This window comes from Thermobia domestica, chromosome 9, assembly GCF_964235325.1.
Source record: "Thermobia domestica chromosome 9, izTheDome1.hap1.1, whole genome shotgun sequence".
In the NCBI taxonomy this organism is placed as follows: Eukaryota; Metazoa; Arthropoda; class Insecta; order Zygentoma; family Lepismatidae; genus Thermobia; species Thermobia domestica.
Window position 1 is genome coordinate 15,144,732 of NC_137462.1, and position 18,172 is coordinate 15,162,903.

Sequence of the window (18,172 nt, forward strand, 5' to 3'; positions counted from 1 at the left end):
GCGCTTAAACCTGAGGTTTCGCAAAAGTATAAAAATTTCTTCCAAACACACTGTTGATTGTCAATTTCTACAAAATGATTATCTGACAAGTAGGCCTCTTTAGGCAACGAATACCTGACAATCTTGTTTGTCATTAAAATACCTAGGTTGTGAATCATAAAACGCTGGGAAATTTTATCAGGAGTAACTACAGGTGTCTTTAACATTAGATCAATGTTCCAGGAATCAAAATTGAAGTTTATAAGAAAAACTGAAGATACCGTATAGAATAGACCAATATCGTGTGGGAAAAGAGTATCATTTAGAATAGCATGGCTCTTAACTAGAGAAAGTATCTGAACAGAATTTAAAATACGATAGGTTAGTTGATTTTGTAGAATATCAGTTAGCATCTCGGCAACCTTACGTCGGGATTCATAATAATTTTGCATAATCCACAATCGTCTTTCATGGGTAATCACATCGCAAAGAAGGTTCGAAGTCTCGTTTTGAATTTGGAGTACGGCGTGCTTAACAGCCAGAACCACGCCACGTACTATTTTCACTTCATTATTAAATGCTTTCTTAATGTTCTGAAGTTCCGATTTCAAATAATCATCGTGGTCTTGTAAAATACTAAGGGATTGCTTTATTCGTTGAGTCTCAGCAAAATTGTAGGAAGAAAATCCAAAAGAGGATATTCCTAAGAGCCATTTGATTCAACAGAGAAAGGAACACATATATTGTAAAACTAGTTGAATATACAAATGCTTCGCACAGGGGCTGTATTTGGAAGTCAACGCCTGTGTGAGTATCACCATTGATCTCAGCGACCGCGAAAACTACGGAGTTGACACTAATAACGGTCATTTTGGATTACTTTTATATGTCTTGGTATCTCACCCCCCTCCGGTGACCCCCGGTCCGGAGCCGAATAGCGTGAATTTGGAAGTTAATGTGACTGGAGTTTTACCATTGATTTCAGCGACCGCAAAAATATGAATTCGACACTAATAGCTCAAGTGGTAGAGCGTTGGCTTCGTATTCGGGAGGTCGTGGCTTCGAATCCCGCTGCCTATCATCCTGACTGAGATTTTCCAGGGTTTCCCTCAGACCTACCAGGGAAATTCCGGGATGGCACCTACTAAACAGGCCCTGGCCGATACCTTCCCAAATTCTTTCCATTGTTAATGTTGTTGGATATTCAACGTAAAATGGCCTCTGAGCTGTATCTGGTGATTGTTAAATAAATAAATACATATCGGTCATTTTCTACTACTTTTACATGTGCAGGTGTACGCCCCCTGAGACCCCTCTGGTTTGAATTTCGACAAAAACCTTTAACTCTGGTCTGGAGCCTGGACCAAGGTATTCGTGACTAAAATTTGGTAACACTCAGTCAATATGTCTGGTTCCCAAGCCGGTTCCGGTAAACGCTCCCCTGAGACCACACTGTTTCAAAATAAAAAAAACGCTTCGTCTTGATCTGGGGCCTGGGCCATGGTACCCCTGACCAAAATTTGTTAACTCTTAGTCCACTCGTCTGGTCCCCAGGCCGCACAAAGACAGACAAACACAAACAAACTCTTTCTTTTATTTATATTAGAAGATAGTTTACAAGACAGTGTTCAGTATGTACTTTTTATAATAATTGAGGTCATAACGAAAGGAAAATTGTTATATTTGAATAAACAGGAGAAGGACGTAAATATTGCAGAATCTTTTTGAATACCTTTTTTTATTATTTCGCTCGAAATTTTTTCATAATTTCTTATTAAAATACTTGCCAACCATATCCTCATTTTATTGTCCTAACAAACCAATATATTTTGATAGTAAAGTAGTTTAGATTGATCGAGTTCCTGGGCCTTTAGAATTTCATGTCACTCCCCCCCGCCCCACCGTTACAAAATCCTGGCTAAACGAACCAATATATGTTCCAGTAAAATAGTTTAGAGTGATCGAGCCCCTTTTGTGATGACCACAGAATTTCATGTCACGGACCCCACCCCCTTTCACGAATTTCCTGGCTACATGCCTGCCTGAGGTGCCCTGAATATGCATACAAGGGTTAACTAACATCCATAATATTGGACTTAGGAAGAAGTTGGTCAAGTGCTATATCTGGAGCATTAGACTGTATGGTTGAAAGACTTGAACATTACGGAAGGTCGAGAAGAAATATTTAGAAAGCTTCGGAATGTGGTGTAGGAGGAGGATGAAGAAGGTAAAATGGACAGAGAGAGCAACCAACGAAGATGTTTTAAAATGGATAGGAGAGAAGAGGTCACTTCTATCCACCATCTTTGGTAGGAAGGCTAGTTGTATTGAACACATCTTGTGAAGAAATTGTCTTCTTGTTACAGCCATAGAAGGAAAAATGGAAGGAAAGCGGTGAATAGGAAGGAGAGGAACACAGCTGTTCGATGATTTGAGAAACAGAAGGAAAATTCGGGGTTAGATGTTCAAGCTGAAGAAACATTTCCAATCTTAAATCTAATATAGTAAAAAAAATACTTATTAGTTTCAGGATGTGCCGAAAGGCAGAATTCTTAATAATAATAATAATAAACGTTTATAATAGGTTTGTTTTGAAATAGTTCCAGTGATTCACGAAACGAATTGTATATATCTTTTAATCACGAAGATTAATTTTAAGTTGTTTGGTTCCCAATAATAGTCAATGCCATTATGGAACTTGAAGATATACAGATACAATGACTAAATAGGTTCCGTTTTCGATAAAGATAAGAAGACACAATTAATTTTCCATTACTCGTGATATCCTAGCAAGATTATTGTTTCTCCTTACAGCAAATAAATAGTCAATTCCTGAAGACGAAACTCACAGTCAACCAAAATGGCTTCGACTATTCGCATATTTTTAGGTCTTGGGATCCTTTCTTCTTGGTGTATTATTTTTGGATCTTCTTTTCCATCAGATTTTCCATCCCCAGTTCATCCTTTAGGTAAGTGTCTCTTTGCTAATATTTTTAGGTTTGAAATTGAAATTAAACACAAAATAAAGGAACAGGCGTAGTAGATCAGTTATCGAAATAAGTGACTTCCGTTTCTGTGTATAAACTTACAACAGATTTGCTAAATAAGAAATATTTTCAAATAGAAATTGATGTTTTGAAATAGCGCGCTAACTTATAGAGGGAGCAAGCTTCAGCCACCAAGCACATCAGATGAGGGTAGCAGGTTTATGCGCGAAGACTACGTGAGTGCTGCGGGGCTCCAGCACTCATACAAACAATCATGTGGGTGCGAGGCACCTACAAGACTTCTAGTTTCATAAGAAACAAAATAAAATTCATATTTCTCACTTCCCATTATCAAAAGATAATAAGGAATTAAAATATTAAGATGGAAGTTAAAATTTCTAAGCTCTGAAACATAATTGTCTGCTTCAAATGAGCTTGTGCAAAGGCAACCATGAAACACATTTTGTAATCTATGTTCACAACAAAATCCTTGCTTAGTTTTTTTTTTTTTGCAATACCATTAAAATGAATTGCTTTTATGGAGATGTTTCATTTTAATTTGTATCTATATGGTAATATCTTTTAGCAACGTGTTGATAATATCATTGCCTCTTGCAATCATTGTCCATAATGTAAGTAGTGTAAAGCATACACTTAGTGTTACTATTACAAATGTTGAGAATATTGATTACAGTAATTTATCCTTAACTCCGGTTTGAACCCATTTCTCTTGCGATTAAGTCAGCCATATTTTACTTTATCACAGCACAGTCTTTTATGAAACTGTTCAGAATGATGTTAAGTAAAAGGGAATCAATTGAAAAGTATCGTAACTACTTGAAAACATAATACGTTCCACCATTGATATGCACCCACAAAAATTTTGGGAAGTTGGCGTCGTTGAGGAGGTTTATATAACATATTGCCACTTTTTTCGATCGTTATGATGGTTAGTTGTTGATCAACAGCCATTCAAGTGAGCACAAGCTATTCACTGGATTATTGATAGAGTGACATCAAAAGAGATTGAAGTACAAGGTGTACATAGTATTTCAGAAAAGAATGAAACTTTTTCCTTTACACATTACCACTAGCTCCTCTTTACAGATGATTGAAGCAACAGATCATCGGAAAACTGGATATCTGGTCGACAAAACGAAACCTCAATCATGAGAACCGACTAACAGAGTATCAAGTTATAAGCAAGGAACGTGAGGGTATCTGGTATCACCTCGTCACAAAAACACGATGAAATAAACAGCCAATACTAAATTTTGTTTCAAGCAAGGTAAAACTTTTACACAAACATTGGGAATGATAAAACGAGTGTATGCTGATGAATGGTTATCCTGTATACGTGTGGCGAGTGGAATACGCCATTCCGGAACCGTCGTGAGTCCTTGAAGGACAATACAAAGGCAGGTAGAGCGAAAAAAAACTCGCATTTAGTTGGTTTAACAAGTGTGTGGAATGGATGGCGGAGGAATTAAATACGACCAAAAAGATGATTCATCAAATTTTGACGAAAGATTTAAATAAGCAAAAAGTCTGTTCAAGGGCGACGATCCTGGGGGGCCAAGGTGGCCTTGGCCCACACCAAAGCTCATGCGGGCCCCTGCATTGTATTTATGAACATACAATATTTGGCATAATTTAAATGGAATTTGTTTTAAAATCCTCATATATATGCCTTCTTCATCTGAATGACCCCACCCCCCAATTTACAGAGAAATCGGTGCCCTTGAGTCTGTGCTCGATTTGTAACGCTCACCTTAACGGACAAAAAAAAAATGCTTGCGTTAACATTGCCATCCAAGAAATAATGTTTAATGTATGCATCATATTCAAAAAACCGTTGTAATATCCAAGTATAAATACGAGAACCTAGTATAATTTTTCACACTTATTTAATGATAATAACAGTAGATAAGAAAGTTTGCTATTGTTGGTTGTATTGGCATTGTATATAATAATAATAATAATAATAATAATAATAATAATAATAATAATAATAATAATAATAATAATAATAATAATAATAATAGAAGTAATAATTTTGTGTAAGAAATGACCATGCAATGTGCAATGATTTTTTTAAATGTGTAAAAAGCAGTTTAATACCAAAACCTCATTCCTTGCTTCTTCGGACATACGTGAAAGAAAATTTTATAAAATCGGGGTTCTATAAACACTCACTAGCTATTATACAACAATTTGTTTCCTAGAATCTATCAATGCATTGCGTGAACCAATGATAGTTCTCTCTCAGCACACAAAACATGGACTTTTTTCTAGTAAAAAGGTAAAATTAATGACTAATTGTCCGTACTCAACACATACATTAAAGAAAAAAAGAGCTTTCAAAATTGGTGAGAACTCATGGAAAAATGTATCCAAATTAAAGGTGAATACTTTTGAAAAATATTAAAGTCATTTCCATAATACATCATGTATATATACACCGTGTGTCTCAAAAGTCCCTTGACATAGGGTAAGATTCTTATTATCAGAGTTACAACAAAATGTAAGTGGAGAAACTGTCTCTAAATGTAATGTTTTCAATTTAAAGTGAAGGAATTTTTAAATTGGAACAAGCCGTTTGGGCTGTACACTATTTATGCGCCAAATGTTAAATGAAAATGTAGCGTTGCCACTTTTCTGAATAGTGCGGGGCCGCGGTGGCTCAGTGGTAGAGCGCTAACCTCTGGTGCTGGCGGTCCCGGGTTCGATCCCAGCCCCGCCAAGTGAACTTTGTGGTGGACAAACACAGTGTGCGTGGGTTTTCTCGGGGTTCTCCCGTTTCCTCTCACTTTCTTCATTCCACCATTTCATTCATTACTCATCATCACCGTCTCCTTTAGCCTAACTAGCATAACCGTGGGACGTAAAACTCAAAGATTTCATTTTTTTTTCTGAATAGTAAATAACGTAAGTGAATGAAGTTACTGTCTTTTACGCTAACTTGTCGATGGCCAACCCCCATTTGAAACAGTAATTTCAATCACTTATGTTGTGGGTCGAAGTCAACGGCAACGTTGCATTTTCATCTAACATTCGTTGAATAAAGAGTGTACAGTCAAAATGGATCGTTCCAACTTAAAAATTCCTTCACTTTAGATTGAACTCATCTCATTTAGAGATAGTTTCTTCTCTTACATTTTGTTATAACTCTGATAATAACAGAGTTTATGTCAGGGGACTTTGAGACACCGTATATATACATATAGGGATAGTCAAAACGGCATTCCCAAATTCAATTATTATTATTATTATTATTATTATTATTATTATTATTATTATTATTATTAGTAGTAGTAGTAGTAGTAGTAGTAGTAGCAGTAGTAGTAGTAGTAGTAGTAGTAGTAGTAGCAGCAGCAGTATTAGTATTAGTATTAGTATTAGTATTAGCATTACTATTATTTTGCTTTTAATAAGGCCTATGTAAACAGAGATTACACAAACTGGTTGATCAACTCTAAATGTGTTTTTCTAACATATTTGAAATGAACCGCCAAGTATCAAAATCCGTCACATCCATTTTGCTTAGTTTAGGGTAATCTCACAAAACATCAGTGATGCTCCATATACACGCGTACAAAGTCCCAGTTTTGAACTACATTTTTAGTATAAAATATTAAGCTTTTAAGCAAAATTCTGTTTCCATTGAATTCCTTAGATCAAACATATAACAACCCATATATAACTCAATTTCGGTAAAAATTGGATTTGAGGGCTCTTGATACTAGACTCCTCAAATGCACTTAAGTTTCTACAGAAGTGCCCTTCAACGTACACAACGAACTTAGTCACACGAAAACCAAGCACAGAAATCACGCTATGGCATATAGAAGGCATATTACTCACTTCGACTAAACTGTCTCCTTTCTACGCATCTCTACTAGAAAGAGAAAAAAGTTTTGATAAATAAGTTAACGAGTGTTATTCATCCACATGAGATCAAGAAGTGAGAAAGTGTATAGAGCGGAGATTTTGACGAAGAAATCAGTACGGCTAAATATATATTCACAGAATGCCTTCAAATCATGAATTGCAATTTAAAAAGAAAAATTATTGAAACTCTACCCCTGCTGCAATCACAGTGGAAGAAAGCATTGTTTTCCAGAGAGGTTTCTGGGGAGCGCTGATCTCCGGAGCTCTGAGAATGACACCCGCGCCCCCGGAGGAGAAGAAAATAGTACGTCTATAATAAAGTAATAAATGAAATGAAATGATATGTGGCTGTGTACCGTGCGAAAATGTTATGTGGCTGTGTACCGTGCGAAAATGATATGTGGCTCTTCACATACTATGTGTGCCCTCTGGAACATGGTATACTATGCTGAATATTAATCTCGTCTTTATTAACATAGAAAACACAAAATAGAAACTTTTGCATGAAAATATAGTAAAACGTGTTGTAGAGTGTAATGTTAAAAAATTCTATGGAAATGATTTATCATCTTTGTCTCCATTACATCCGATTCTACAAACGCCTTTAAGTTTCCGTGTTTCATTCTTTGTTCTTTCCAAGATATTCAGATTCTTAAGCACACTTGAGAAAATATAACTTAAACATAATGTTTACAGATCTTTTGTCAATTGTTATCTGTATTTCTAACTCTCAGAGACAGAATTACACGTTTAAACTTCGTAATGTCATTGGATTAGGCACCTTGAAACTGCACAGATGGCTCAACATTTTATGAGGTGTTAACTTTTGGATATCATAAGTAACAAACAAAACTCCATTAAGAAAGATTCTTTTCCCATGGTTATCTCAAACCGTAATTAACACATCACAAAGTATGATGTGGAGCATATAAGGGAAACAAATAAATAAGAATGCTCAGTGTCACTACAAGATAATGAAAATGTAATAAAATGCTTTAACGCCCGACATTTGGGGCCAAAGATGTTATAAAATAGAGGATCTGCCGATAGGTATCTTCGTCATATGAACTCAATGAAGCCAAAAAACAACCGAGCATCGTCTGAGCCGGCACGTCTGATTGGATACTTCGTTTCCATGATTGTTGGCTCGAAACATTGGGATCTTAGTGGCTTGGAGTGGGCAGAGTAGGTGTGGCGACGCTGTGACGTATGGCTTCACGATTTTGTTGTATGGACAGATCCTCTATTTTATCACATCCTTGTTTTTTTGGCATTAAGCTGAGGGAAACGGGGGATGAATGAAAATGAATGGATTTAAAAGATCATGAAATAATCGGTGGAATGGAACAACTTCTAGAAAACCCACGCACACGATGTTCTCTATCGGAAGCTTACGATGTCAGAAAGCAAACTAGAGCTGACCGTTCTATACGTTGTCACCACTACTACATAGTTGCTATTTTAGAACAAACAATTACCATAGCAGATAATAAAAGAGATCTCTAATATACCTGTAGTGACGATTTAGAGAGAGAACCCTTGGTGAGAGAATATAATATATTCCACTGGAGTTATATCTCTAATTCTGTTCAACTTGGATCCTAAGTTTTATGCAGTACTTGCCTTAATCAAATTTTCTCCAGCGAAATCCTTTGAAATCACCAGTGATTGTACACTGAGAATATCTATATTTATATTTTTTCTGAATAATCTTTTAATAGCGTGCATTTGATGATATAATATAAAGACTACAGGGGGAAAAGGAGGTAAGTGAAGAAATGGCCAAAATGAGTTAACAGCAGAATAATGTAGCCTGAAACGTGTAGTATGCATGGACTAAATCCCCCAGTAAGAAGAAATTTAGCCACTAAGAAATTCAGTGCTAAACATTTGGCCTACATGGAAGAAGTAGGCAAGTCAGTGGAAAACAGGACAATAGTGTAAAATTATTTTTTTTAGAAAAACTGACTTACATACTTTCCTCCTGTAATCTTCGTATATAAATTTGAAATAGTTATGACGATTTCTATTGCATATCTTTATTTTTTATAGTTAGAATTAGAATTTGAAGATGTCACACAACAGGTGATCGAAGTGGCCAAAAGTTTGAAATGGACCTTCCTCGTTTATTTAAATGGTACAAATTTTTCCTTCGTTGGACAAAAATGTACAAAAATTGGACAAAAATTTATGTTTCTTAAAATTCGAATCTCAAGATGTCGAGCTACAGATTATCAATGTATCCAAACTTCGGAATGACCTTCCCTCGTTTACTTGAATGTTACAAATTGTTTTCTTGGTAGTACAAAAATGTAAAAATATTGAACAAAATTCTGAGCTAGTTAAAATTCGAATTTGAAGATCTCGCACTACAAGAGATTGAAGTGGCCAAATTTTAAAATGGCCGTGCCTCGTTTATTTCAACTGTACGAACTTCTTCTTGGGAGGACAAAAATGGACAAAAATTGGAAAAAATCTGAGATAGTTAAAATTCGGATTTGAGGATGTTGCACTTCAAGGGATCGAAGTGGTCCAAATTTTGACATAGCCTTCCTTTGTTAATTTGAATGGTACAAATTTTTCTTCTGTGAACAAAGTTCTGAGCTTATTAAAATTCAAATTTGAAGATGTCGCACCAGAACTAAATGGACCCCAGTGCAAAGCAGGAAAATCCTATAAAACATGAGTTTCAATTTTCTTCAATGTTATTCTGCTTTCGAAATGAACCATGTTTAATATTCCAGTACATTTATAAGAATTTTAAAATGTCTTTTAGGAAATTTCTCACGTCTTTTGTCAGCAGTTCGAATGTTTACGATTATGTTTATAGATTAAAATGGAGTTGGATGATCTCACAACGGGAATGAAACCAAGAACAAAGTGTAGTCAACGCATATGTTCTAGCCACTTGATTAGCAAGGAGATTTTTAGTAACTGGTATCATTGAAAGATAAATCTATTTCCTGCAGAAAACAAATGATTTTCGTTATTGCCTTATTTATGTTTTTAGCACTGAACATTAAAATACCTTTCCTTTCAAACAGTTTCGGGATACACGGAAAAACTGTTTACATTTTATAATCAACAAGATTCATTCTAAGTCACCTCGTTTTCGATAATGGTCAATATCATTATGGAACTTAAATAAGAGTATATTTAGATGCAGTTAGTAAATTGCTGTCGTTCCTAACAAAGATAAGAAGCAAACAATTGATTTTCCATTTCCCCTGTCATCCTACACAGCAATTGCTTCTCGTTGATGAAAATAAATAGCCATTAATTGAAGATGAAACTAACAGTTACCCAAAATGTCTTCGACTACTAGCATAACATTTTTAAGCATTTGGATCCTTTGTCGTTGCTGTATTGTTTTTGGATCTCCTTCAACAGATAATTTCTTTAATCTTCCTGAGTTGGGTAAGTTACCACTTATTGGCATTTTTGAACTCGAAAACTGAAATTATACACCAAAAGAAAGGAACAGATGTTGCAGAACTGTTTTCGAATATTAAGTGACATTAGTTTCAGATTATGAACTTAAACAGAATTGGGAAATATAGGGTTCTAACATGCTGATCGTAAGCATATATATACAACTGATATAGAAGGTGATTACAATTAAAGACCCAGTTTCAAAATGTAAAATAATAATAATAATAATAATAATAACAATTACTGGTCAGAATGACCAAATTGGAACTGAATATACTTGAAGAAGGGAGAAATGGTATGTCATAAAGAAACCGTTCCAAAGTGTATCAAAAGATATCGCTCTAATCGTCATAACGAAAGTGGATTCGGCTACAAGTGACATTTTGAATCGAAATACAGTAGCTTTGGCATGGGTTGCACATTAAATCGACTGCACTTTTCAATGTGCATGATTGTTTCGGTTTTGTGGCAAAAAACGACTTCCAAGTTATTCAACAGTTGTGACATTGTTAGTGGAAAGCCCATCCCCCAAGTGGAGGCCGTACCACATTGGATGGGAAAAATAGGTTTTCAATTATCCTTAGGCCATGAACCGCATAGAAAGCACAAAATGATTTGGTTTAGAAATGTTGTTTGACCGTTTTTAAATACCCTTTGGGGATTTTAAATATCCGTTATACATATAACAAACGAAGTTTCGATTGGGTGAGTTTGTGACCGACTGACTCTTCATAGTCAAGGAAAACCACTAAAGCTAGAAATTTGAGATTGGAAAGTGGATATCGTTTGTGGCGTGAGGTACTACTAAGAAATATTTTTTTTTTTATTTTTTGAATTAGGTAGAAAAGAGGGGAAATAGAGGTGGCAATTTGTATAGAAAAAATATCCGTATCTCCGAATCTTTAAAGAGAAGGGAACTACAATTTGATATATGGACTATGCGTGTTTTACCCCGCTTTTTTATATTTTCTTTATAAGGGCAGAAAAATGTGAAAAGTTAAAATATGGGGCCACACTTGTTATTAAAGGATGACCATATCTCGAAATTCTTTAAGTTTGGAAATGTGGAATGTAAAATTAGATATTTTATTTAAAATAATCAAAGACATGTTTTAATGTTTCTGTTATTTCCCTATTAAGGAAAAAATAAAGAAAAAGAAAGGATGATGATTGTAATTGTTAAAGGAAGGTGATCATGTGTAAACATTTCTAGGATTAAATACATGAAATGGAATATTTAAAATTTGAAGTTAAAATAATTAAAGATATGTTTCAGATTTTTTTTTTTCGTTTCTGGTATGTCTCTTACAAAAAAGCGGAAGGAAAAAGGTGGTTGATATTTCCTTAAGGTAGGGACATGAAAGTGCGTATTTATACGTTTCATTCAAAATAATTCAAGATGTCTTTAACATTACCCAATGTTTTGCTCCAAAGGGAAGGAATAGTCGCGCAAATATAAAAGAATTGGATAATCATTTTTTATAAGATGTCTGTATCTCAAAAGCGGGCAGCGCGGTGGCTCAGTGGTAGAGCGTCCACCTCTGGTGCCTGGGGTCCCTGGTTCGATCGCAGCTCGCGCCGTGTGGACTTTATGGTGGACAAACACCGTGCTCGTGGGTTTTCTCGGGGTTCTTCCGTTTCCTCCCACCTTCTTCATTCCACCATTTCACTCATCTCTCATCATCACCGTCTCCTTTAGCCTAACCGGTGTCACAGGGATTTTTTACCCCTGGAAACTTTTACCCCCTGGAAAATTTTACCCCCTGGAAATCTTTACCCCCTTGTCGGTTTCTGGTAACTTCAAAGGAAAAGTCAAAAGTCACATTAAAAATTCATATATATGAATGTGATCTCTCAGTGTATGCACTCACTTTGGTCAAGATGGCTTTAAATCCGAAGATTTGGTAGGGGGGTAAAAATTTCCTAGGAAATTATTACCTCCCTGTTGGTTATTGGTTACTTCAAAGACAAACTCAAATGTTACATTATAAATTGATACCACTCTGTAGTATCTCCTAACAGACACAGTCACTTTGGCCAAGATGGCTTTAAGTCCGAAGATTTGGTAGGGGGGTAAAAATTTCCTAGGAAATTATTACCTCCCTGTCGGCTATTGATTACTTCAAAGACAAACTCAAATGTTATATTACAAATTGATACCACTCTGTAGTATCTCTTAACAAACACAGTCACTTTAGCCAAGATGGCTTTAAATCCGAAGATTTGGTAGGGGGGTAAAAATTTCCTACGAAATTATTACCTCCCTGTCGGCTATTGATTACTTCAAAGACAAACTCAAATGTTATATTACAAATTGATACCACTCTCTAGTATCTCTTAACAAACACAGTCACTTTAGCCAAGATGGCTTTATATCCGAAGATTTGGTAGGGGGGTAAAAATTTCCTAGGAAATTATTACCTCCCTGTCGGCTATTGATTACTTCAAAGACAAACTCAAATGTTATATTACAAATTGATACCACTCTGTAGTATCTCTTAACAGACACAGTCACTTTAGCCAAGATGGCTTTAAATCCGAAGATTTGGTAGGGGGGTAAAAATTTCCTAGGAAATTATTACCTCCCTGTCGGTTATTGGTTACTTCAAAGACAAACTCAAATGTTATATTATAAATTGATACCACTCTGTAGTATCTCCTAACAGACACAGTCACTTTGGCCAAGATGGCTTTAAATCCGAAGATTTGGTAGGGGGGTAAAAATTTCCTAGGAAATTATTACCTCCCTGTCGGCTATTGATTACTTCAAAGACAAACTCAAATGTTATATCATAAATTGATACCACTCTGTAGTATCTCTTAACAGACACAGTCACTTTGGCCATGATGGCTTTAAATCCGAAGATTTGGTAGGGGGGTAAAAATTTCCTAGGAAATTATTACCTCCCTGTCGGTTATTGGTTACTTCAAAGACAAACTCAAATGCTATATTATAAATTGATACCACCCTGTAGTATCTCTTAACAGACACAGTCAAATTAGCCAAGATGGCTTTAAATCCGAAGATTTGGCAGGGGGGTAAAAATTTCCTAGGAAATTATTACCTCCCTGTCGGCTATTGATTACTTCAAAGACAAACTCAAATGTTATATTACAAATTGATACCACTCTGTAGTATCTCTTAACAAACATAGTCACTTTAGCCAAAATGGCTTTAAATCCGAAGATTTGGTAGGGGGGTAAAAATTCCCTAGGAAATTATTACCTCCCTGTCGGTTATTGGTTTCTTGAAAGACAAACTCAAATGTTACATCATAAATTGATACCACTCTGTAGTATCTCTTAACAGACACAGCCACTTTGGCCAAGATGGCTTTAAATCCGAAGATTTGGTAGGGGGGTAAAAATTTCCTAGGAAATTATTACCTCCCTGTGGGCTATTGGTTACTTCAAAAACAAACCTAAATGTTATATTATAAATTGATACCACCCTGTAGTATCTCTTAACAGACACAGTCACATTAGCCAAGATGGCTTTAAATCCGAAGATTTGGTAGGGGGGTAAAAATTTCCTAGGAAATTATTACCTCCCTGTCGGCTATTGATTACTTCAAAGACAAACTGAAATGTTATATTACAAATTGATACCACTCTGTAGTATCTCTTAACAAACATAGTCACTTTAGCGAAAATGGCTTTAAATCCGAAGATTTGGTAGGGGGGTAAAAATTTCCTAGGAAATTATTACCTCCCTGTCGGCTATTGATTACTTCAAAGACAAACTGAAATGTTACATTACAAATTGATACCACTCTGTAGTATCTCTTAACAAACATAGTCACTTTAGCCAAAATGGCTTTAAATCCGAAGATTTGGTAGGGGGGTAAAAATTTCCTACTAAATTATTACTTCCCTGTCGGCTATTGATTACTTCAAAGACAAACTCAAATGTTATATTACAAATTGATACCACTCTCTAGTATCTCTTAACAAACACAGAAACTTTAGCCAAGATGGCTTTATATCCGAAGATTTGGCAGGGGGGTAAAAATTTCCTAGGTAATTATTACCTCCCTGTCGGCTATTGATTACTTCAAAGACAAACTCAAATGTTATATTACAAATTGATACCACTCTGTAGTATCTCTTAACAAACACAGTCACTTTAGCCAAGATGGCTTTAAATCCGAAGATTTGGTAGGGGGGTAAAAATTTCCTAGGAAATTATTACCTCCCTGTCGGCTATTGATTACTTCAAAGACAAACTCAAATGTTATATTACAAATTGATACCACCCTGTAGTATCTCTTAACAGACACAGTCACATTAGCCAAGATGGCTTTAAATCCGAAGATTTGGTAGGGGGGTAAAAATTTCCTAGGAAATTATTACCTCCCTGTCGGCTATTGATTACTTCAAAGACAAACTCAAATGTTATATTACAAATTGATACCACTCTCTAGTATCTCTTCACAAACACAGTTACTTTAGCCAAGATGGCTTTATATCCGAAGATTTGGTAGGGGGGTAAAAATTTCCTAGGAAATTATTACCTCCCTGTCGGCTATTGATTACTTGAAAGACAAACTCAAATGTTATATTACAAATTGATACCACTCTCTAGTATCTCTTAACAAACACAGTCACTTTAGCCAAGATGGCTTTATATCCGAAGATTTGGTAGGGGGGTAAAAATTTCCTAGGTAATTATTACCTCCCTGTCGGCTATTGATTATTTCAAAGACAAACTCAAATGTTATATTACAAATTGATACCACTCTGTAGTATCTCTTAACAAACACAGTCACTTTAGCCAAGATGGCTTTAAATCCGAAGATTTGGTAAGGGGGTAAAAATTTCCTAGGAAATTATTACCTCCCTGTCGGCTATTGATTACTTCAAAGACAAACTCAAATGTTATATTACAAATTGATACCACTCTCTAGTATCTCTTCACAAACACAGTCACTTTAGCCAAGATGGCTTTAAATGCGAAGATTTGGTAGGGGGGTAAAAATTTCCTAGGAAATTATTACCTCCCTGTCGGCTATTGATTACTTCAAAGACAAACTCAAATGTTATATTACAAATTGATACCACTCTGTAGTATCTCTTAACAGACACAGTCACATTAGCCAAGATGGCTTTAAATTCGAAGATTTGGTAGGGGGGTAAAAATTTCCTAGGTAATTATTACCTCCCTGTCGGCTATTGATTACTTCAAAGACAAACTCAAATGTTATATTACAAATTGATACAACTCTGTAGTATCTCTTAACAAACACAGTCACTTTAGCCAAGATGGCTTTAAATCCGAAGATTTGGTAGGGGGGTAAAAATTTCCTAGGAAATTATTACCTCCCTGTCGGCTATTGATTACTTCAAAGACAAACTCAAATGTTATATTACAAATTGATACCACCCTGTAGTATCTCTTAACAGACACAGTCACATTAGCCAAGATGGCTTTAAATCCGAAGATTTGGTAGGGGGGTAAAAATTTCCTAGGAAATTATTACCTCCCTGTCGGCTATTGATTACTTCAAAGACAAAGTCAAATGTTATATTACAAATTGATACCACTCTCTAGTATCTCTTCACAAACACAGTTACTTTAGCCAAGATGGCTTTATATCCGAAGATTTGGTAGGGGGGTAAAAATTTCCTAGGAAATTATTACCTCCCTGTCGGCTATTGATTACTTCAAAGACAAACTCAAATGTTATATTACAAATTGATACCACTCTCTAGTATCTCTTAACAAACACAGTCACTTTAGCCAAGATGGCTTTATATCCGAAGATTTGGTAGGGGGGTAAAAATTTCCTAGGTAATTATTACCTCCCTGTCGGCTATTGATTACTTCAAAGGCAAACTCAAATGTTATATTACAAATTGATACCACTCTGTAGTATCTCTTAACAAACACAGTCACTTTAGCCAAGATGGCTTTAAATCCGAAGATTTGGTAGGGGGGTAAAAATTTCCTAGGAAATTATTACCTCCCTGTCGGCTATTGATTACTTCAAAGACAAACTCAAATGTTATATTACAAATTGATACCACCCTGTAGTATCTCTTAACAGACACAGTCACATTAGCCAAGATGGCTTTAAATCCGAAGATTTGGTAGGGGGGTAAAAATTTCCTAGGAAATTATTACCTCCCTGTCGGCTATTGATTACTTCAAAGACAAACTCAAATGTTATATTACAAATTGATACCACTCTCTAGTATCTCTTCACAAACACAGTCACTTTAGCCAAGATGGCTTTAAATGCGAAGATTTGGTAGGGGGGTAAAAATTTCCTAGGAAATTATTACCTCCCTGTCGGCTATTGATTACTTCAAAGGCAAACTCAAATGTTATATTACAAATTGATACCACTCTGTAGTATCTCTTAACAGACACAGTCACATTAGCCAAGATGGCTTTAAATTCGAAGATTTGGTAGGGGGGTAAAAATTTCCTAGGAAATTATTACCTCCCTGTCGGCTATTGATTACTTGAAAGACAAACTCAAATGTTATATTACAAATTGATACCACTCTGTAGTATCTCTTAACAGACACAGTCACATTAGCCAAGATGGCTTTAAATTCGAAGATTTGGTAGGGGGGTAAAAACTTCCTAGGAAATTATTACCTCCCTGTCGGCTATTGATTACTTCAAAGACAAACTCAAATGTTATATTACAAATTGATACCACTCTGTAGTATCTCTTAATAGACACATTCACTTTAGCCAAGATATGATTTTATGAATTGATATTATACCGTTATCTCTTAACAGACGTACTGATTGTCGGTATGATGTCTTTATATCAGAAATTTTATAGGGGTGCTTATACTCTTGTATTGGGTCTGTGCTACTTCAAGGATAAGGTCAAATTTTTACATTATAAATTGATGTTATACCGATTTATGTCTTAACAGACGCACTCACTTTGGAGACGATGAAGGATGGTTTTATTTTCGAAAGTTCATAGGGAGGTAATATATAAAGAAAGCTAAAACTTATTTTTATTTTAAAGGAGATGTTGAAATACCAAATTTGATGACTGGGGTTTAATAGAGCCCGAAAATGTACACGTTTTTATAAGATAATTTTCATACGTATTCTTCGCTTCCGCTTTGAAATTCCAAAAATCGATTCTCTGTGATATATCACGTCTCAGATCCCATGTACTGACCAAGCTTTAAGTTTCTAAGTTCAGCGGTTGTACATACGACTTGAGAATCTTCTGTTTACAAGCCTTGTACGTTGTTCTGGTGGCTAGCTCGCACTAGCTAGCTACGCCATTTTCAACAGTGTTGACAACTTTATCAATGTTTATTATATCTCCGGTACGGTTAGAGAAATCGAAGTGTTGTAAACGGTAAAATAATTTGAACGTTTCTTGCAAACCCCACATGTAACAAGATATAATATTTACCTAAGATTTTTGTAAATAAAGACTTTCAAAAAATTCAAATTTTCAACCCCTGTAACTTCGTTTCTATTCATTCGAAAAACGTCATACCATGACCATGATATTCAGCGCTAAAGTTCTTTCGAATTATATTATCCTGTGCATCTCTGTTGTGCTGTATCCGCGTTAGAGGCTTCCAAACTTCGGATGTTTGTGATACCATAATATCTTTAGCTTGTAACACTGATTAATAAAAGTAGTATTTTAAGTTTACATTTAACATGGTTAGAAATGTGTAATAAACTGACGTAGTGCCATTTGAAAAAATATAAATTTATATTTGGTTGGCAACACTTGTGAATTTCTGTCTAAACCCGTTATAGCGGATGATCACGATAAATTGTCTACCATGTGTATATAGGGACAGAGAGAGGAATAAATTGCAACAACGTTGTTTTTAATTGAAAGATGTGTTTTATGTTTACAATCATTTATGTTATAAACTGTGTA

At 35.4% G+C, this 18,172-nt stretch overlaps 1 protein-coding gene across 2 annotated transcripts in view; it reads left to right on the forward strand.

Moving 5' to 3' along the window:
- Positions 1–2,791: 2,791 nt before the first annotated feature.
- Positions 2,792–18,172, forward strand: part of LOC145694439 (chymotrypsin inhibitor Ani s 6-like) — a 39,002-nt gene continuing 23,621 nt past the window's right edge. The window contains exon 1 of one of the 2 annotated variants that reach the window (XM_081770663.1): positions 2,792–2,948. Coding sequence is in view for 1 of the 2 variants with exons in the window: in XM_081770664.1 (XP_081626790.1) it covers positions 2,840–2,948 (109 nt within the window). In the remaining variant the exon portion in view is untranslated. The remainder of the gene's footprint in view (positions 2,949–18,172) is intronic. The other variant, XM_081770664.1, reaches the window with a different exon arrangement.